Source organism: Onychomys torridus, chromosome 10 (genome assembly GCF_903995425.1).
Source record: "Onychomys torridus chromosome 10, mOncTor1.1, whole genome shotgun sequence".
Taxonomy (NCBI): Eukaryota; Metazoa; Chordata; class Mammalia; order Rodentia; family Cricetidae; genus Onychomys; species Onychomys torridus.
This window is the reverse complement of record NC_050452.1, coordinates 23,734,247-23,757,092: the sequence shown is the minus strand read 5'-3', so window position 1 is coordinate 23,757,092 and position 22,846 is coordinate 23,734,247. Positions and strand designations below refer to the sequence as shown.

Sequence of the window (22,846 nt, the reverse complement as noted above, 5' to 3'; positions counted from 1 at the left end):
GACAGTCATTATGCAGTAATAAAATATAATTTATTACTAAACATAACAAACACTAAACAGTCTATACACCTAGAAAGCCCAACAAAATTAAGTAAGAGACTATCAGGAGCCTAGAAGAGACCTGAGTCTCATTTCCAGTTTCTCTACCAGAAAAAAACAAACAAACAAAAAAAACCACATTAAAATTCCACACAAGACTTAAAGACTCATCCTAATCTTAGACAGAAAGAAAAATACAGATATCAACTCGTCCTAATCCAAAGCATAAATTGAATGTTTCCCTATGAAAGTTTTGATCAAATTTCCATATAGAAAAATTAATTTCAATAAAGGAAAGTCTTGATAAAATGATTAAATAGGAGTCTTTTTTTTAAAGATTTATTTATTTATTATGTATACAGTATTTTGTTTGTATGTATGTCTGCACACCAGAAGAGGGCACCAGAACTCATTATAGATGGTTGTGAGCCATCATGTGGTTGCTGGGAATTGAACTCAGGACCTCTGGGAGAGCAGTCAGTGCTCTTAACCTCTGAGCCATCTCTCCAGCCCTAAATATGAGTCTTACCAAGTGCTAAAATGTATTAGAAATCCACGGTAAGGTAAATAACTTGGCAATGGCAAAAGAAATATATAGTTTAGTGTTTGTAAATAAAGAGAACCATACACAAGGACAGATCAGAACCTAGCGTAAGACAAAAGTGAATGGTACTTTAAAGAACGGGCAAGAACAGCCCAGAAATGAGCTTGAGCCACTATTAGAAGCTGGGAAGGGATCGGGTTCCCTCATGCAAGCCGGCAGTGAGAGAGCAATGGGTAGACTCTCTCAGGAGCCAATTTAGCAACATCCATCAGAATTAAAAACCCTTCTGACCCAGTAATTCCTGTTCTGGGAATTCATCCAACAGATACGCACACACATGTTCTAAGAAACACACACAAACATATTCACTGCAGCATCATTTGTGACATCAGCATACTGTAAACAGCTTGAATACACACCCCCGTAGGGACCCATTAGATAAGGACCATAATAGGATCCATAGGATGTTATACTCTATGGCAGTCAAGAAAAACCCTGGCCACCTCTCAGTCACTGGGAAGCTTCTGAAAATCCACAAGATATACAAACCACACCCAGAGCTATCAAACAGACCTCTAGGGAAGGGGCCCAGTAATTTCCATTTTAAATCCCCAATGAGGATAAGGTCGGCTGTGGTGAAGAGCCTCGATGCCAACCACTCATGGAAAGAAAGCCCAGACTCCATTCCTCAGCAGCAACAGGAGCACAAGCCACTTTTCTGACGGTGAAATGGTGATCCACAGTCCTACCCCATGCGGTTTTAAGGACAGTAAACCTCATGTGTGCTAAGGAGAGGGTGCCTGGCAACAGAAAGTCAGTGCCAGCCACTTATCAAGCCTGAGTGATCACAGCACAGTTAGGGATGGGGCAAAGTAAACAGCCACAGATGTGCTGTGCATACACATGGACTGTGTATAATAGGCCAAGTATATGCACACACGAATAAATTTACAAAAGACACTACGGACAAATTGCATCCAGGAAGAACAATTCATTTCCATTACATAGTCTTGTAACTTTAAAAAATGTTACCCTTCATCCAACTGTGACTTACAAGAAATAGGACAGAGGACATGCTGAACCAGCTCACGGTTAACAATCAGTAAAGTTCACAGTGGCGAGCCCAACAAACAGCCTGGTTCTTTTTCTCTTTTTCTTTTTTTAAAAATGGTTCTGAGGATAAAAATAATAAAAATAAATCTTAAAAAGAAGGTGGTTCTGGGGAATAAACCTAGGGCCTTGTTCACTGATTTCTTTTAACAAGGATATTCTGGGGCAGAGGGTGGAAATTGTCAATTATGAGCCATCCGTTTGCAGTGTTATTTATAGTCAGATTCAAACAAACCACATTATAGAACATTATAAGGAAACTGAAAGTTTAAATACCTGCTGAAAACATTAAGATAAAATGTTGTGAGGCAGAATGTGTTTTTTTAAATGACAGATGGCAGGGAGAAGTTCTGACAGGGAACACATAGGGAGTCCCATACTCTTGTGCCCACTATGGTTTCTACTTCAAATTCTACCCAACCAAGGTTTTAGGAATTGGATATATTGTATATACTGTCTTTAGTGCAAAAATTAGCATAAATTATTATGGCACAATTCAAATACAAGTTGGTTGTCACAGCCCTCCTAGACAGGGTCTAAGGTAGCCAGGGCTAGCCTCAAGCTCTCAAAGTAGCTAAGGATGACATTGAACTCCTGATCCACCTGCCTCCTCCCAAGTGCTAGGATGTGGTGCATATGCCACCATGCCTGATCTATGCAGTTCTGAGGACTAAACCCAGAGCTGTGTGCATGCTAGGCAAGCACTCTACCAAGTGAGCTACATCTCTAGTCCACTGCCTTAGCTTAAAAGTATCTTTCAGACAGTCAGACTACAGTTGTTTCTTCACAGAGGAAAGCAAATGAATTCATGTCCAGCCTAGTAAAACAGAGCCGATTCAGCCTCCAACAACTCTAGTCCTAACCCCAGTTCCTTCTCAACTTTTTCATCTGAAAAAAGGAAACAGATCAGAGTATCACTATTTTGAAAAACACATTTTTCCAGGTTACTGCACCTCCACCCTCAGACCCTCTATAATTCTGACAAACCAGGACACCAGGTCATTTCTATACAGCTTCAATGCAAAAAAAAAAAAAAAAGATACTGCTTTCTAAAAACAAAGCCTGTTAAGTCTCACTATGAAATAAGAATCAAATGAACTCCCAAACAAAAAATACGAATGCACTGAGCATTACTCCTGCAATCCTAATAGTAGGAAAGCTGAACAGGAGCTTCAGGCCACTGGGGTAAGAGAACAAGATCCTAGCTCAAAGATAAACCAGCAAGTAAATCAGCAAGTGAGCAAGTACTTCCTAGAAGGCCAAAGTCTTCCTAGCTGTGACTTAAATCAGGTCTTCTGTAGGCCTCTGATGCCTGAGTGTCCTTTAAAAAACAGTGATTTCAAGGTGAGTCTGTCTGCAAAATGAAACAGCAGGGAAGCTGGTGCTGGGTCCCCAGGTGAGCTCCAGAGCTCTGATCTCAGGCATCGAGCAAACGCCCCTCTACCCCCAGCTCTCTACTTGTTCCCTCTCCGCACATGCTGTATGTGCAGTGCTCACCCTTGTCCACCGGCAAGAGCCACTCCAGGCACATTACACCCACCAGTGCACAGTAGGAATCCAAAGTACAAAAATAATGCTGGAAATTCTCAAGCTATACTGTTCAGCAAAATAGAAAGACATGTCATAAAAGTTTACAAATATATGTAGTTAGGGGCTGGAGAGTTGGCTCAGTGGTTAAAAGCAGTTGGCTGCTCTTCCAAAGAACCAGGGTTCAATTCCAGCCCCCACATGGCAGGCAGCTCACACCTATCTGTAACTCCAGTTTCAGGGGATCTGACACTTCACACAGACATACATGCAGGAAAACCACGAATGTACATGAAATAAAAATAAATAAATAAATTTATAAAACCAAATAGACATGTTTAAATGTATGCCTAGGTCTACATACATAGGAAAAACTATAGAAAATATCCCAAAAATATAGTGAGGAGTAGTGAGATTTTCTTCATTTACACACTTGTCTGTATTCCAAATATTTTCAGTATCATCCAAAAGAAAAACTAGCATCTCTTTTTTTAGCACAAATGACTTCCGTCATGATGGTTAGCCCCTGAGTGAGTGATCACCCTATCAGGAACCATGCTAATCAGGTCTTCAGCACTTATTCAACCCTCTCAACAACCTACAGGAGGGACTTCTAACTGCCACCATGACTTTACCAGGGGACTGTCCACAAGGGGCACTGAACAAGGCCTTTCACCCAGCAGAGGAGAACTGGAGAAAGATAAAGCAAAGGACCCGGCTTTCACAGGCAGTGTGACTGCGCCCAGAGAGCCTCAGGCACAAATCTCGCCCTGACAGGCTGCCATCACAGGCATCAGCGCTACAAAAGGTGCTAGCGCTCTCCAGAAATTCCTATGTTGAAGCCTTCTCCTCAAGGTGAGGCTAATGCAGCTGGATCTCTGGAGAAGGTCAGCTCATGAGGGAGACTTAGAAACAAGGTCTCAAGGAGCTCACCAGTCCCTCTGTGACAGAGATTCTCAACCTATGGGTCACAACCCCATTGGGAGGTTGTATGTCACGAATCCTGCTATCAGATATTTACATTATGATTCGCAACAGGAGCAGTTACAGTTATGGAGTAGCAATGAAATAATTGTATGGTCTGGGGTCACCACAACATGAGGAACTGTATTAAAGGGTCGCAGGATTACGAAGGTTGAGAACCACTGCTCTATGACATGATAACTCAGAAGACTGAGGTCAGCCAGGCACAGTGGCACATGGCTATACAACTAGAAAGGGGAAGCAAGAGGATCAGGAGGAATTCAAACCAAACCTGGCCAGATAGTGAGTTTGAGGCCAGTCTGGGTGATACAAGACCTCTTTCCAAGAAAAAGAAAGGGGGGGAAACAAAACAGAACAAAACAGATGCTGATGACAGAGCCCAATGGGACGTTTATGTAGCACATACCACGGTTTGATCCCAGCATTGCAAGAGCCAACCATGGTATTTATACTGCCAGGAAACCTCTTCCAAACGATGCCATTTCCTTCCCAAGAAGTACCTAGGTCCCTCTAACACCCAGGCAAAAAGGACACACTGCCAAAAATATGAAAGCATACTAATGGCTTCATTTAGTACCATATTCAACTACAGGAGCAACTCCTTCATCATGAAGTTCTATGACGCCCTCTCCTCACACTGCCACTATCTGCTTCCCTGCATGGGCAGAGGAATGGCTGGTTTGGACGTAGGCTTATAGTAATGACTAGTCAACACGACAGCATGGCATCACTCATCCAAGAGACAAAAAAGGCACTTGGTCCTAGCTCTCAGGGTAACTGTTCCTAGGTGATAACTGATTAACGGATACTCCGTTTGTTTGTTGTATTGCTGGGTTTGGGGTGGGTGGGGTCTTCCTTTTGTTTATCTGGTTATGGTTTTTCTGGGGTTTTTTTTGTTTGTTTTTTTAAGACAGAGTTTCAGCCAGGCAGTGGTGTGCTCGCCTTTAATCCCAGCGCTTGGGAGGCAGAGGCAGGCGGATCTCTGTGAGTTCGAGGCCAGCCTGGTCTACAGAGTGAGTTCCAGGAAAGGCGCAAAGCCACACAGAGAAACCCTGTCTCAAACCAAAGATAGAGTTTCACTATGTCACTATATAACCTAGACCAGCCCTCAGACTCACCATGCCTGGGTGATAATTTATATTCTTTTTTTTTTTTTTCCTTTTTCTTTTTTCACCCCAAGACAGGGTTTCTCTGTAGCCCTGGCTGCTCTGGATCTCACTCTGTAGACCAGGCTGGTCTGAACTCAAGAGATCTGCCTGCCTCTGCCTCCCGAGTGCTGGGATTAAAGGTGTGTGCCAGATAACTTATATTCTTATTGCTACTTTCCCCCCTCTTCCTTCCTTTATAAGGAATTCCGTTCATGACTTATATAAAGAAAAACAGAATTGCCACACGCTGTCAAGATCCTTTCAGGAGCATCCCCAGACCCAACCACAGCTTCTTCCACTGCCTGCAGCGACACCTGCAGGTGGAGAGCCTGAACTGCAGGTGCTCTGAGAACACAACCCAAGTTTCTCAACTGAGGTGAAGCCAAGAGGTAAACCACAACAGGCAACCTAAACAGGGTGACCAGGACTGGCGTGAGACGCTGAAAGCCGTCTCTCCACAGCTCTAGTCATAGTCACGGGCACTGGTCAATCACAACAGACACGGAGACTCAAAAGAAACCAAACAGTTTCTACTGTGGACAACTCCCGAAACTCTGGTGTACTTCAGTCCTGCACAACCGGGAGACTTCTGTGCCCACGCAAGTGGTGGGTGTCACAAGCACACAGCGCTTCTTCTCCTTCGGTCTCCTCTTTGCCTCGCTCCTTACACGGGCGTCATTGTGTCGCCCAGGCTGACTGGTCTTGCAAGCTCAGGCAGTTTCTCCACCATAGCCTCGAATGTAGTTGGAACTAAAGGCATGTGCCACCAAGCCAGGCCTGGAGGAGCTGGGACTTTTCCGTGGTACCCCAGCAGTGAAAGTAGAGTGAGACTCAGGGCAGCTGGAGCTGGTTCGTGAGAAGACAGTAGCCTCAGAGTGACAGCAAAGTTAGGTCAGATGGACACTGCCTTCAAATATCCCCAATCACCCAAAACTACCGTACCTGTGGCTTTCCGTGTAAAAACTCTACTGCTTCAGTGTACGTAAGTAAAAATGTACACTGTAGCCAGGCATTTGGAAGGTGGCACCAGGAGGATCACACAAGGCTGAGGACAACCTGGGCTACTAGCAAGACCCTATCTCCAAAGCAAAAACAAAAATTTAAAAATAATTCTAAAAGAAAGAAATTAGTAAGTGCCCACAAAATGGCTCAGCTGGGTAGGGCACTTGCCACTAAACCTAATGGCCTGAGTTCAATCCCCAGCACCCACATGTGCCTGAGGATTAACAAAGAAACACAGTACAGTCTGAGCTACAGCACACGTCCCTGTCATGGCTGTGATGATTGCAAGACCATCTGACAGAAGTCACAAATATATTCCAAAAGAGTTCATCGCACTCCTAGGTGAATTATGTTTCAAAAAATATGAAATGATTGCTTCCCAGTCTTTTGGCTGTGAGGAAGTGTTAAACACACATGAAAACATCAAGTTTAATAGCAGGCACAGCAGCACACACCTTAAGCCCAGCCTTGTTCCTTAGAGGCAGAGGCAGACATAGCCTTGTGAGTTGAGACCAGCCTGGTCTACACAGGGAGTTCCAAGCCAACCAGGGTTACCACAGTGAGTGAGAACCTGTCTCACAAACAAACGAAACGAACAAAACTAATGAACAACTTAAAATAAAAATGCATATGCAAACTATGAATATATTATTTATTATCCTGTCTTTCTTTCCCTAGCACTTATGCCAATTTTGGTTAAATAAGCATGTCATGGGACTTTACTGAATCAGAGGGAGTATCCATCAATGCTGTATAGAACAGCAGCAAATGTCTGTCTAACACAGGCCATCAGAAACAGCAATAAAACTGTTGAGTGTAGGAAGAGCGAGCAGACAAAGCCAGGCACAGGGGCACACACCTGCAATCCAGCACTTAGGAGGTAGGAAAAAGGTCAGGAGTTCAAGGTCATCCTGGACTATAAGACCCATCTAAAAACCAAAGGGAGAAAAAAAAAAATCAGTGCTCAAAATCTCAGGCCCTGGGGTAACCGACTTTGGGAAGAGTTCTCAGAAGGGGAGGTCACCTAGGTGTGGTCACCTGAAGATTTGTCTTCAATTATTTAGCCGACAAAATGACAAATCTTCACTCACATCTACCATGGATAACCAATTGGTAGAGGAACTTAGGATCCAAGGAAAGGACATACGGCCTTGGCTTTCCATTTTCAGATGTGCAGCTACAGGCGAGGATGAGCTGTGATGAGCCAGCTCACGGGTTAAAGGACTGAAGGAGAAGAAGCTGCAGTCCTAAGCCCCAGTGTCAGGACAGCAGACGTCAACGCTGAGTAGCAAGTAAAAACGCTGGTTTCTGAAACACGTGCAAATCTTCACTCTGAACTTACTACTACGGTAGGTAACGTTCTGACTGGAGCTACAAGCAGAGAGCAGCTCCCTGGTAAGAATTTAAAGTAGAGTCCCTACAGTAAGGTAGGCATTCTAGTCCGTTACTCAAATCAAAAACAAATCTTTTTTTTTTTTTTTAGAAATTACAAAAAATAGTCAAACAAAATTCCTTATTTGTATTTTAAAAAAAGATAAAAATGAGGGGTTAGGGGGATGGCTCAGTCAGTAAAATGCTTGCCTGAAAAGTATAAGGTGATTTCACCACTTGGGAGACAGAGGCAGGCAGATCTGTGTGAGTTCAAGACCAACCTGATCTACGTAGTAAATTCTAGGTCATCCAGGGCTACATAGTGAGACCTTGTCTTGAAAAAAAGCCAAAGTGGGGCGGGAATTTAAAGCATATGGAGCTGAGTTTAATCTCCAGAACCCAAGTCAAAACAAAACAAATCAAAAGTCAGGTATGGTGAAGGATTATAATCCTAGTCCAGGACAGGCAGATAGGTGGGTCTCTGGAAGAAAGTTCCAGGGTCTGAGACCCTATCCGCCGAAGAGGACCAGCATGGAGGCTGTCATCTGACCTCCACGTGTACTCATACATACACAAGGACACACATTAAAGCGCTCCTTACTCTACCCCACTCTGTGGGAGCTACTATTAATAATGCATTTCTTTTCTAGGCTTTTCAAATTTGGCATTCAACAGTAAAGTATATATCCTTCTTCTCACTTAGCAATAATTATGCCATGAAACAACTGTATCTGTCAAAAGTTAGGCCAGAAAAACAGAACTAGCAGCAAATACTGAAAAGATTTCTACAAAGGCTGGCAAGATGGCTTGGCGAGCAAGGTACCTGCTGCCAAGTCTGACCACCTGAATTCAACCCCTGTAGCCCAGACAGTGAAAAGTCAGGACGAGGCCCCCATTACTTGTCCTTTGGCCTCCACACATGCACCCTAGCACAAGTCCACCCATACACACACTAAAAAGTGAATAAACACATAGCCCTAGCACTGGGGAGGCAGAGGTCTATACAGAAAGGTCCAGGACAGCCAGGGCTATGTAGAGAGACCCTGTCTCAAACAGATGGGTAGGTGGGTGGGTGGGTGGGTGGATGGATGGATGTAAAAATAAAATAAACGAAATCCTTTTAAGTCTATTTACATGACTATGTAGGGATGTCTACACCAGTACAAAAATCCACATAGGCCATTGTAAACTCCCCAGAAACTGAGTGCAGATGCTGTCCCAGAAGAAATTTCTTCTGCTTGGGGAAGTTGCAGCTGATTGATCAAGTCCACTCACATAGGATAGCCTCCCCTGCTTAAAGACAACTACTCCAGACCCTACCCATACCTACATATTCCTCAAAGCAATGCTGGCACAAATATTTGAGCAACTAGAGACTGCAGTCTTGCCTAACCTGACTAAAAAATAAACTCTCACAATATCCACATTAGCAATCTTCAAGATTACTTTATACACAGACATGCAAATCATGTTTTATTGCACTCAACAATGTAAGATATTTGTTTCTTTTTGAGACAGCTGTCACTCTGTAGCCCAGGCTAGCCTTATACTCTTTATGTAGACTAGGCTGGCCTCAAACTTAAGTGATCTTCCTGCCTCTACCTCTAACTATTGGGATTATAGGTATGGACACATGAGAACACTTTTTGAATACCTGAACTCTGGAATGTTGAGAAGACAGCCTCAAAAGAGCAAATGTTAAAATAGACTGGCCCCAAAATAAAAGGTCCTAAAGGTACACCTTTTTGTTGTTGTTTGAGACAGGCAAATTAAGTTTTGTGAAGATAGAGTGTGGCAAGACAGTAGAGTCTAGCTAAATACAGAGTTTAGAGAAAGTGAGTGTTGGATGCGCCGACCAAGTTGATGGAGAACAGGAAGCTGGTCTTGTATATGGAGTTCTGAAAGAAAAGGGCTGTCTGTGATAAAGGTTTGGAGTCCAAAAGTGGAGGAGAAAATCTGACACTAAAAAAAAGTGGGGTTTGGGGGCTGAAGAGATGGCTCAGAGGTTAAGAGCACTGACTGTTCTTCCAGAGGTCCTGAGTTCAATTCCCAGCAACCACATGGTGGCTCATAACCATCTGTAATGAGATCTGGCTCCCTCTTCTGGCCTGCAGGGATGCATGCAAACAGAACACTGTGTACATAATAAATAAATAAATCTTTAAAAAAAAAAAAAAAGTGGGGTTTTTTCCTCTTTTTTTCTGTAGCCTAGGCTAACCTCAAGTTCTTCCTATAGTCCAGGCTAGCTCTGAAATCACAATCTTCCTGCCTCAGGCTTCTGAGTGTTGGGATTACAGTCATCGGCCACCATATGAAGCTCTTAAGAATTTTCTTTCCCCTACACTAGGTGGAGATGGTGTGAGAGAGCTGGCCCTGATAGCCTGGGCCTAGGAGAGCTGACTCCACCCCTTGCCTGAGGGGGACGGTCCCAGGGCCCTGGACTGACCAAATCAGCTACCACCCATACCCACATCCAGGACTTTGAGTTGTCCCATCCCAATGTCTACCTCATCTGTGACCTGCTGGAGTGTGTGAAAGGACTGCTCCTGTGGAAGCATAGCTGCAGGGTGGGTCTCCATGACCTGGGGCAACATCCCAGGAGGAGTTTCAGTGAGGGTTCAGTGGTGTTGGTGTACCAGAAGCCAGAGGCTTTGAACCAGACCAGCAGCTCATTGCAAAAGCATCTGCAAGTAAAGCGCAGTGGACAAAAGTGTCTGCTGTGCTACACACACGGCTCCCAGTACCACTAAGACGAATGAAGAGGTGCTGGTGAGGCAGGAAAGATGGAGGAGCAAAGAAGCTTGTTGTTGTTGTTTGTTTTTAATCAATATTTTAAAATTTTTCTTTTGGGGGGGTGATTGTTAATACAATGTGCGGAAGGCTTTGGCAGGTAGAGCCAAGGTGCCTCACGGCGGGTGAGAGACAAAGGTGCCGTGACTCTGAGCTCATTTAAATAAAATTCACAAAAGCTCTACAAGATGGGTTTAAACAGTCTCACAGAGAAATGAGACACAGAGATGATTCACTAGTTAAGAACATTGGCTGCTTCCAAAGGACCTAAGTTCAATTCCCAGAAACCACATGGCAGTTTCCAATTGTAACCAACACCCTTGTCCAGCTTCCACAGGCACTGACATGCATGCAGCAAACAGGTATACCTATATGCAGGCAAAGCACCCATACACATAAAATTAAAAATAATAACAGTAGATCATGAGAAGTGATATTGCTTGCCCAAAATATGTTTAGGAAGTAGCAGGGGCAGGTTATGAATGTAAGCCCTACATTAGACTGTTCTTCAGGTATGCATCACTCCTTGGGTTGCAGGATTGGAGGAATCATCCATTCAGCAGTGTTCTTGAAGGGAGAAGAACATTAAGAATCAAGAGCTGAGGGTGCTCCTCAGTAAGGGAGTATCTGCCTAGCATGTGTGAGGTCCTAGCTTGAACATTCAATCCTGTTCCAAACCAAAGAATCAAGGTGCTGTGGCGCAGTCTACACGCACATACAGTAAGAGCTCTGGTAGGCAACAAGTGCTCTAATTCTGGCTCTGGCCCTCAACTGGCTGCAGGACTGTGAACAGATCATTTGTCTCCCACGGTGGAAAGAAAAGAAGACTGAAGCTAAATGAGCACCCAAATATCAACTCCAGGACTGCTGTTCAGGCTGCAGAGAAAGCTAAATAAACGCAGAAGTAAAGAATGCTGTTGAGCCTGCAGCTGGGCGACACGGCTCTGGAACACTGACTAGACGGCTGAAAGGGGCGAGCAGCACCCCAGAAGTGGTTCAAATGAGCCTCATGGTGTCTGCAGCTCTCCTAAGTCAGGTGCTAGTTTACAAAGTTCTGTGACAGATAAACTCTCCTCCCAGAAATTCTCCAAGCAAGTCAACTTTTGTTCTAGGAATGATTCAGAGGCTATTAAAATTACATTTTAGGGGGCTGCCAAGATGGCTTAACAGGTAAAGGTGCCTACCACTTAGGCTGGCAACTTCAGTTCGATCCCTGGAACCCACATGATGGAAAGAGAGAACTGACTTTTTTTTTTTTTTTAAGTTTCTCAAGACAAGGTTTCTCTGTGTAGTTTTGGTGCCTATCCTGGATCTCGCTTTGTAGATCTCGCTTTGTAGACCATGCTGACCTCAAACTCACAGAGATCCGCCTGCCTCTGCCTCCTGAGTGCTGGGATTACAGGCCCAGCTGAGAATTGACTCTTGGAAGTTGTCTTCTGACTACCACACATGCACTAAGGCACACGCCATACACAAAAATAAGGATTTCATTTGAGCTCATTTAGGTAAGGGAATCATGGATGCGTTCCTGAAGAAGGCCCTTGAACCACCTGGATGGAAGGCAGTCTGGCACACTGGTGTGTCTGAGGTGCAGCCTGAGAACAGGAGATTAAGACACAGGCAAGCACGGAGGAAGGCAAGACCGTATGAAGATACAAGATGCTGTCTGCATGCCACTGATGGAGGCCTGAGAGCAAACAACCCAGAGACACTTTAATCGTGGGTTTCCAGCCTCCAGAACTATGAGAAAGTAAATTTCTGTTATTTAACCACCACCCACCAAAACAGAACTGGTATTTTACAAACCACACAAAACAAAACCCAATCATAGGCAAACTTAACCTCGGCAGAGAAAGGAGGACACTGCAGAGGAGCTGCTCCTACCTGGGGAGCACAGGGGGTTCCTTAGGGCCTTCGGGAGCACTGCTAATAGTTCCTGGAGCCTCTGCCTCCTCCAAGCCGTGGGCCGCCTTGTGCTCGGGGGCCGGTGGGCCTGGGGACTCCAACTTCTCTACTTCTGCAGCAGCCTCAATCTCCACCTCCTGCACCGGCACCGGCACCGGCACCGGCACCGGCATGGCTTCCTTCTCGGCGGAAGCAGCTGCCACAGCCTTGGCCTCTTCTTCCTTCCTTCTGATTTTCTCCTCAAGTTCCTTCTTCCTTTTCTCATCGTCCTGGCGAGCCATGTGATCAAATGTTTTAAAGACCTAAATATGAAACACCAATCCAGCAGTGAGTTCACCTGCCCCCATCACAGCACACCTCACATAGAAATAACAACTCTACTAAGTACAGAATTAAACAGCTATAAACCAAAGCAGAAATGAAAATGTGCTACAACTTCACCAATATCTGGTAGGAACTGCTCCTCCGCAAGAAGGTTCCAAAACTGACAAAATCAAAAACAAGTCAAAGTTAACAGGACTTATAAGCCCAGAGGACACAAAGCTAACCAGCTCTAGTTGTTATGACTTGACCAACCTTGCCTACACTGTCCTGATGCTGTGGGTTCATGAAGGTACCAGCAATGCAGACTTAAAAAGTGAAAGCAGGCTGGGCAGTGGTGGCGCACACCTCTAATCCCAGCACTCGGGAGGCAGAGCCAGGCGGATCTCTGTGAGTTCGAGGCCAGCCTGGGCTACAGAGTGAGTTCCAGGAGAGTCAAAGTCAGAACTGTTTCAGAGGAACCTTGTCTCAAAAAACCAAAACCAAACAAACATAAAAAAAAGACAAAAGAAAGATGCTGGGAGGTGGTGTCACATGACTCTAATCCCAGCCCCCGGGAAACAGAGGCAGGCAGAGCTCTGTGAGTTAGGGGCCAGCTTGGTCTACAGAGTGAGTTCCAGGACAGCCAGGGCTGTTACACAGAGAATCCCTGTCTCCCAAAAAAAAACAGTGAAAGGTGAAAGTGTAACTCAACTTCAGTCTACAGAATGCACTCAGGCTCACCAGACTCCTGCTCCCCTTTCTGCCGTGACAGCTGAGAGTACACAGGAACGAGGACTCAATCCCATCAACACCCACTCTGGGCCTACAGGGTGCAAGGTATGCAAACCCACTCCCATAGTGAGCTCAGAAGGAAAAAAGTGAGATGCCTTACACCAGTAGCACCGTGTTTGTTTTCTACTGCTGTGATAAAAACATCATGACCAAAAAAAGCAACCTGGGCTCAGAGATTCCAGTCCATCATCAGGTGAAGTCAGCAGAGGCCAGGAGTAAGGACACCCGCTGACTTGCTCGCCTGCTTTCTTACACACCCCAGGACCACCTGGCCAGGGTGGCACTGCCCGCAATGGGCTGGGCCCTCCCACATCAATCATTAATCAAGAAAATGCCCTGCAGACTTCCTCAGCTGAAACTACCTCCTTCTATAGAACCTGGTTTGTATGAAGTTGAACAAAAACAAAGACAAAGACAAAATTAGCACATACAAGAGTCCGCTCCCCAAAATATCAGCAGGAAGCTCTCAAGTCCCACAAAAAAACATCCAGACTTTGTCTGCCTGTATTCGCAGAGACCGTGGATATCACTCTTAGAGACAGGAAGTCACAGGAAGGAATCTTACAATCTGAATCAGAAACAGAAAACAAGCAGAAACCAGGTGGTGGTGGCCTTTAATCCCAGCACTCGGGAGGCAGAGGCAGGCAGATCTCTGTGAGTTCAAGGCCAGCCTGGGCTACAGAGGGTTACACAGAGAAACCCTGTCTCAAAAAACAAAAAAAGGGGGACTGAAGAGATGGCTGAGAGGTTAAGAGCACCGACTTCTCTTCCGGAGGTCCTGAGTTCAGTTCCCAGCAACCACATGGTGGCTCACAACCATCTGTAATGAGATCTGGCGCCCTCTTCTGTATACATAATAAATAAATAAATCTTTAAAAAAAAGAGAGAGAAAGAAGAAAAAGAAGCAGATGAGTAAAATGAGCTAATGCTGTATGGGTACTACATCACTCTATCTGACTGATATTTTACATCACACTCCCTTACCAATACTGAACCCACCTTACAAGCCTCTTGCCAAAGGCAAATTAAAAAATAAATAAAAAAGCAGATCCTTGAGATTCACTATGATCTACCCAGTGAAAATATTCAAGAATATGTACCTTTTTTAACAGTTTGACAGAGTTTCTCTGTGTAGCCCAGGCTGTCCTGAAACTCACATAGATCGGCCTGCCTCTGCCTCCCAGGGATTATCTGGCTAAAAATCTGTACTTTTTAAAAGTTTCTTGGTTGGCCAGACATGGTGCACATGCCTTTAATCCCAAACTCAGGAGGCAGAGGCAGGCAGATCTCTTTCGTTTAAGGTCTATATACTGGGTTCCAGGACAGTCAAGGCTACATGGTTAAGACCCTTTCTCAAAAATAAATAAACAAAATTTAAATTTAAATTTTAAAAAAATCCAAAAACTCACATCAGTTTAAAAGGCTGTTTCCCAGGGTCCAAAACAGTGAACAATAAATACTTGTTTGAAAGTAGATACTGAAAAGAAAAAAAAGACTCTTGGTCAAGGCTGATGGTTGAGAATGACCAGGGGTGGGAGAAAGGAGTGAGGACAAACAAAAATCTCTTAAACCTTTGCTTAAGACTGTTCCAGCTAGGCAGTGGTGGCACATGCCGTTAGTCCCAGCACTTAGGAGTCAGAGGCAGGCAGATCTCTGTGAGTTTGAGGCCAGCCTGGTCTACTGAGCAAGATCCAAGACAGCCAGGGCTACACAGAGAGACCCTGTCTAGGAAAAAAACAAAAAACAAAGAGACTGTCCCCTTGGCTTCAGTGAAACCCAGTGCCTTCACTGACTGGTCCCCAGCTATCCTCTACTCTGGGCTCTTCTTCAGACCTCACTATCCCTCCATCTCCTGCAATATCCAGTTCTTCCATTTCAACAGCAGTCAGAACTTGTCCGCAATATCAAATATCCATTTCAACTAAGTCTAAAACTAAAAAACTAACCCCCGCCTCCCAATCCAAACGACAGTGCAGTAATTGAATGTCACTGTTCCAGTCACCCAGATTTGGAACCTTGGAATCTTTAATCCATCTTTCCCCTTCCTCTGTTCCTGCTCCCACCTCCGGGAGAATGGTCACCACATTGTAACCTATCTGTAAGAGGTGGCTGTTTTATAATGTTACAGGGTAAGTAGATGCATTACCTCTGTCAGTTCATCAGATAAACAAGAACCAACCCCTCACATTGTGTTAAAGCTAAACTAAGATGTACTACACCAGAAAGTCAAACACCAGCTACCTTTCTACAACCAAAACAGAAGTGTCCACCCCACCATGGCACAATTAAATGACAAACCAGGAAGATGGGGAATCAGAACACTGAAGTCCTGAGCTCCAGCTCTGAGGAAACGGCTGAGTGAGGTTCTTGTCCTCCCATTTACCCTTGTTGAACTGACACATCACATTCAGAGACTGTGACGATCCAGTGGCAAGACTTCATTATAAAGTAACAGAAGGCTCCATTTCGGCTACCTCTCACACTCTCCAATTACTCAAATGGCACCTGGGCCACACTGATGAGGCTGAACAGTAACTCATCAGTTTCCATTCTGAAACTGAGCCCCAGTAGCCAACCACCCCACCCATCACCTCACCATCAGGTTGACAGTTACCAGAACATCCTAAGCTTTGCTTTCTTCCACTGAGGAACTGAGGAAAGTAACACCTGAGAAGCCCACAGACGGGAGTAAAACTTTAGAAGGTAATGTGAAGCACTTGACAGGTGCCAGAGAATCAGATCCTAACAGGCAAGCTTGATGCTCCCCTCAATGATTCTTTTTTTTCCTCGAGACAGGGTTTCTCTATGTAGCTTTGCGCCTTTCCTGGATCTTGCTCTGTAGACCAGGCTCGCCTCGAACTCAGAGCTCCCCACCTGGCTCTGCCTCCTGAGTGCTGGGATTAAAGGTGTGTGCCACCACTGCCCTGCGGTTTTGTTTTTTTGAGACAAGTTTTCTCTGTGTAGCCCTACCTGTCCTGGAATTCACTTTGTATACCAGACTGACCTCAAACTCACAGAAATCTGCCTGCCTCTGTCTCCCGAGTGTTGGGATTAAAGGCGTGCCAAACCACACACCAGAAATACTTTTAATCTCACCAAAAATCTAACCTTTCCTACAAAATTTTCTCTACTTCCTACCCTCTCATTACTTCCTTCCAAACAGCTCTACCACACAAACAGAACTAGCAGAGTTCTCTATTACCCTTTGTGCTTTATTTTCTGAACCATGTATGAGTAGACGGGCCATTATTTAAATACCCACATCATCAGAGCCTATATTACAGCTAAGTGTTAAATATACTCATTAAATGTTTACTTATTACTACACTCAACAATGTCAACAATCCCAGCTCTGGAGAGTCAGAGGAAGGAGGACCATAAGTTCAAAGACATCCTGATATACCTGGCAAGTTCCAAGCCAACCAGGGCTACATAACAAAACTCTGTCTCAAAACAACACAACTTTAAAAAGGTGTCCAGACAACTTCAATCAGTAATTAGTATCGCTTCAAAAACAATTTAACCTGGGACGTACAGATTTGAATCCAAATGTAAATTTCATCATCATTTCGATTGTATTCGACTTTGTAGGTCATTGGCAAGCGGCCACACCCACCAATCGATACATACCGATCATTCTTGCCACCTCCTGAGCCCGGGAGTTCTCAAATATTCAAGTTTCTGCCGCTGTGAAAGTCCTTCCCTCCCTCCCGCACTGTTTGAATACAGCCTAGCAAAACCCACTGCACCATTCTGGCGATGCCCATAGGATGCCCAGACGCCCTCAAAAGCAGGCTGGCAGCTTCCAACACCTAAGAATGTCCCGCACAAACCCAGGCTGTTCCCAAAGCACCACGCATCCCTGACAACGGATTCGCGCTTCAGATAACGCCTGGCCATTTCCACAGAATCACCTAATCACCTTTGACACTCCAGGGAGAACCGCAAAATGTGAAGGGTTGGGAAGAGGAGAGGCGCTGGTCAGGGGCGAAGGACGCGAGCCAGGGGCAGGTCTTGCGCCGGGATGTGGAACCGAAATAAGGTCCCGCAGGACCCCAAAGGCCCTTCGCTCCCCACCTCACCTGCAGCACCAGGGCCTGCGCGGCCCCGGGCGGGAAGCCCATGCGGTCCGAAGGGTGGCGCAGCAGACGGTAGAAGTCGGTTTTGCGGTAGAGAAAGCCGAAGAGCACGCGCAGAAAGTCCTGGACATTGCCCACGTGCTGCAGGATGCCCAGCAGGGCCTGGTCATAAAGCTCAGCAGCCCCGGGCTCCATGGCTCCGCTGCCCGAGGGACGCGAACTCAGTGGGCACCGCCTCACACTGGCCGATTGGCCCCTTCCGGCGTGCGTGCCTAACGGCTCCCCCGGACAGCGAGGACGCAAAACTTCCGGTCCGCGCTTTGATTACTGACGGTAACAAATTGCCTTCCTTGCAGCCCTGCTGGATCTCCTCCGCCGCGATATCTGCCTAAAGGAGACTGGTATGTACTCCAGTATGGTTCCTACACGCAAAAACGGCCACAGTTGCGGTGCAGAGAGGGCTTACCAGCCATATTCGAAGAGGGCGGAAGCTTTGGGTGACGGCAATATGACGTGTCCGCTGGAAATGTCACGTGATCTGGGAGCCTTTCTTCTTTCTGGATTGAATTCCTGCCTAGGTATCCCGGGCGCCTTCTTAAAACCAGGGCAACCACGTTTTGTTTGTGAGCCAGCGAAAAGGAAAGGAATGTTATAAGGTTGTATAAAATTCATATTAATAACAGAGCTACGAGTGAGACTCAGAATGTTGCACCAGAAGAAATTCAAGGTGATCTGAAAGGATAAGAAAAGTGTAAAGCCAGGCGGTGGCTGCGCACGCCTTTAATCCCAGCACTCGGAGGCAGAGGCAGGTGGATCTCTGAGTTCGAGGCCAGCCTGGTCTACAGAGCTAGTCCAGGACGGGCTCCAAAGCTACACAGAGAAACCCTGTCTCCAAATACAAAAACAAAAACAAAAAAAAAGAAAAGAAAAGAAAGAAAAAGAAAAGAAAAAAAAAACCTAAAATGTAGTAGGAAGCTAAACATAATTTTACAGTGCAGCAAACACACTACCGTACATTTGCCCAACTCATTTGAAAACTATGATCATATGAAAACCTGTAAAGAAATGTCCACTGCCTTACTCATAACTGCTAAAAATTAGAAGCAGCCCAGTGGCCGTTAGTGGGGAAATGGTTCATGAAATGAAAACCATTCAGCCATAAGAAGTAATGAGCTGCCAAGCAACAACAAAGTCGGTTTATCTTTTTATTATTAGCTGGTGTGTGTGTGTGTGTGTGTGTGTGTGTGTGTGTGTGTGTGTGTGTTATAGGTATGTATGATGAATACACACAGGTTGGGGGGGTGCCCACGTATCTACATTTGGAGGCCAGAGGTCAACATCATGTGTCCTCATCGGTCTCTCTCCACCATCACACATCCCCCAGCTTTCCTTAGGACTTTATTTTGTTTATTTTGGTTTGTATCAGAGAAGGTTTCTGTTTTAATTGGGGCAAATCTTTTGCTTTTACTTTATGGCTTCTGGGTCTATGCTTGGGGAGAGTGTCCCTCCCAAGATTATATAGGCCCCCCCCCTGTTTTTTTCTAGAGGTTGTACAGTTTTGTGGGCTTTAAAATATTTTATTTAATATTCATACATAGATATAGTGTGTTTGGCTCCAATCTACTCTCTATTCTCTTTCTCCAGAACCTCCCCAGCTCCGCATAAATTTCCCTCCCAACTGCCTGTGCACAAACTCTCTCTCCCCACACCCTCTCTCTTTCTCTTCAGTTTTATATTCACTGAATCCATTTAGTGCTGCCTATATGTGCATGGGTGTGGGACCATCTACTGGAACATGGGTAGCTTCTCAGGGCCTGCATCCCTGGAGAAAAGTGACTATTTATGTAGCCATCAGTTACTGCCACAGATAGGGGTGACACTTGGTGAGCCCCTCCCTCATCCATGCTAAGATTCTGGCTGGCTTGATCTTACACGGGTCTTGTGCATGCTGTTCCAGCCCCTGTGAGTTCATGAGTGCAATGGCCCTATCCAGTGGAAAATGCTGTTTCACTACAGTGGTCCACCTCCTCCGGCTCTTACAGTCTTTCTGCCCCCTTTTCCACGATGATCTCTGAGCCTTGTAGGGAGGGGACGTGATGTAGATGTCCCATGTAGAGTTGAGCATTCCAAAATCTCTTATCCTCTGCCTGTTGACCAGTTGTTGTTGGCTGTACTCATCACCACCTATTTCAAAAAGAAGCTTCTCTGATGGAAGTTGAGAGATGCACTGTCAGCTGCAAGTTTTTAGCCCAGTTCATGGTACCAGGCATGTATGTGTTCTACCTTGCAGAGCTGACTTTAAGTCCAATCAGGAAGTGGTTTATTGAGGGGATGGAGAAATAGCTCATTAGGCCGGGCGGCGGTGGCGGCGCACACCTTTAATCACAGCACTTGAGAGGCAGAGGCAAGTAGATCTCTGTGAGTTGGAGGCCAGCCTGGGCTACAGAGTGAGTTCCAGGACAGGCACCCAAACTACACAGAGAAACCCTACTCAAAAAAAAAAAAAGAGTATTGCTGCTCATTGCAGAGGAACCCACATGGTGGTTGACAACAGTCTGTAACTAAAGTTCCAGGAGATCTGATGCCCTTTTCTGGCATCCACAGGCACCAAGGATGCACATGGTACAAATACATAAATGCAAGTTAAACGTGAATATACATCAATAAATAAATAAATGGAAAGGTTTGTTTTTAAAAATTAGAAATTAGTTGGTTAGTCCCATGTTCATGTCATTATTACTCCTGTACATGTATCTTGGTAAGCCAGTTATAGCTGGATATAAGAGAGAGTAGCATTTTCTTCCCCAGTACCATGCATAGGACATGTACACTAGCAATAAAAACTTATCCTTTGTTGTTGTTGTTGTTGTTGTTGTTGTTGTTGTTGTTGTTGTTGTTTTGAGACAGGGTTTCTCTGTAGCTTAGGAGCCTGTCCTGGACTAGCTCTATAAACCAGGCTGGCCTCGAACTCACAGAGATCCACCTGCCTCTGCCTCCCGAGTGTTGGGATTACAGGCATGCACCGCCGCTGCCGCCACCACCCAGCACTTATCCATTTCTATTGCTAGTGTGTTGTGACATGTAGATATTTTATTTTGATCCAAATGACTTAATAGCTACTCCCATGTCATATACTTGAACGGTATGTTCTTCCCTGATTTGAAATGTCAATGTTAGTAGAATCTATTTTGTTATTCAAACCCCTTTGTTTATCCTGCAGCTGTAGAGTTGTAACAACATGACTTGTGAGATTCAACCTCTATTCTGTAGCTGATCTCCTTTACCCAGATTTCCCATCCTTCCTCGCCTGCCAGTGACCCTCTAAAAGATCACCTAGTAAAGTGAGATACACAGGGAGTTGGCAGACCAGAATGTAGAGAGTAGGTTCCAGAGGTGCTGACTCCTTTCCATCTACCACAGGAGGAACCACCACAGCTCCTCAGCTAAACAGGAATGGGACACGTGGTGGAGAAGCTCAAAACATTCTTCTGGAATGTTCCTTGGCAATCTCACCCTGGCAGAGCACATTTTCGGAGCTGGTAGTTTACTGAGTGGGTCCCTCAATCTTGAATGCACTCTGGGATTCTCCAGCAGGTTCTCCAAATGTGCCTACTTCACAGGCTGCACCAGGTGAGGAAAAAGCCCCATCCATGTTATAACCCTGCCCCTCGCGTTGATGGACACTCCTCCCACCCCTCACAGGCTCTCTATTTTCTTGAAAAGACAAAGGAAAAATATAACAAAACATAATTTTTCCATAAACCAGTCCCCAATACATGTATCACTGTGTCATGTGCAAAAATTATCCTTAACCCCGAGGGAGCCAGAGCAGGAAATGTGATGGAAACACCACTTCTGTTCACCAAACCTTTATTAAGCAGTCTGTGCTTCTCAAAGAACAAGGCATCTTCTCTGTCTCTGCTGCCACTGAGGTGCCAGGATCAGGTTGGGCAGACTGAAGCCAATGGGCCTGTGCTCCAGGTGCAAGATCCAGGCTGGAGCCTTCAGACAGACACGCAGCTGCCTCTAACAGGCTCAACAGTTGCTGAAGCTACAGGCCGAACTGAATGCCGTAGTCCACATCATATCAACCACTACCAGAGTGTTGTGAGAACCTCCTCCTCAGGCCAGAAAGAACAGTGGGTCCTCTTTGCCTTTCCTGCTCTCCTACAATGTCACTGCCCAAGGTGGGGTCACTCTCTGTTCTCAGGATTCGAATGTTAAAAGACTTGCTGTCATGGAACGGAGATTTGGTTTTAATGTCCGCAGGGGTGCTGATAAACAAAGGCAGCTAAAGTGACTGAAAGTGGTAGCATGCTGGAGGCAAGCTTGGAGCTCTCCTTCACTCGCTCTCCTCTGTGGTGCTGAGGACGGAACACAGCCCCTCATGCACACAAGGCTAGCATGCTGCTGCTCTACCACTAAGCTACGACCCCATCCTAGAATGGGGATTTTTTTAATTTTGTATTATATTTTATTTACTTATTGTGCAGGGTTGGGGGTGCCACTGCAGGCAACGTGGACGTCACAGGAGCACTGGTTCTCTCCTTCCATCATGTGAGTTCCAGGGATCAAATCACGTCAGCAAGCTTCCTGGCAATCACCTTTACCCACTGAGCCATCTCACTGGCCCTGGAGATTTTTTTTTTTTAATCTTTTTTAGATTTATTTGTTTTGTGTGTGTGAGTGTTCCACCTGTACATAAATATGTGCACCGCGTGCATGCCTGGTGCCTGTGGAGGTCAGAAGAATGTGTCGCATCCCCTGGAACTGACTTGTAGATGGTTGTGAACCACTATGTGGGTGCTGGGAACTGAACCTGGGTCCTCTGTAAGAGCAACAAGTGCTCCTTAACCACTGGGCCATCGCTCCAGCCCCTGGAGATATTTTTGATAAGGGAAGGAAAAGCTGGGTGAGGAGATATATACCCTGACTGAGCCGGAGACAAACATCCTCAGCAGCTCCAGGGAAGGAAAAGTTGGGTGAGAAATATATACCCTGACTGAGCCGGAGACAAACATCCTCAGCAGCTCCAGGACCCTGGACCAGAAGGAGGAGGCAATCTCACACAGACCGAGGTCTCAGGGACCTGGTGTGGGAGCAGAGGGGCCACTGCAATGCTGATGGCTGCTTCATAGCCACAAGGCCAGGCATTTTTCCGGAACAACTTCCCCGGAGCCTTGAGGACAACCAGAGGGGACATGTCCCCCTCATCAGCAAGAGCCACGGAGCCCGGATGAGCTCCTACTCCA

At 45.6% G+C, this 22,846-nt stretch overlaps 1 protein-coding gene across 1 annotated transcript in view; it reads right to left on the bottom strand.

Annotated features, from left to right (window-relative positions):
* Nudcd3 (NudC domain containing 3) overlaps positions 1 to 18,090 on the bottom strand; it is a 95,427-nt gene extending 77,337 nt beyond the window's left edge. Inside the window, exons 1-2 of the mRNA XM_036200865.1 lie at positions 17,598 to 18,090; positions 12,400 to 12,722 (exon numbers count right to left, since the gene is read on the bottom strand). Of these exons, the coding sequence (XP_036056758.1) occupies positions 12,400 to 12,722; positions 17,598 to 17,789 (515 nt within the window). The 5' untranslated portion in view covers positions 17,790 to 18,090. The remainder of the gene's footprint in view (positions 1 to 12,399; positions 12,723 to 17,597) is intronic.
* Positions 18,091 to 22,846: the final 4,756 nt, after the last annotated feature.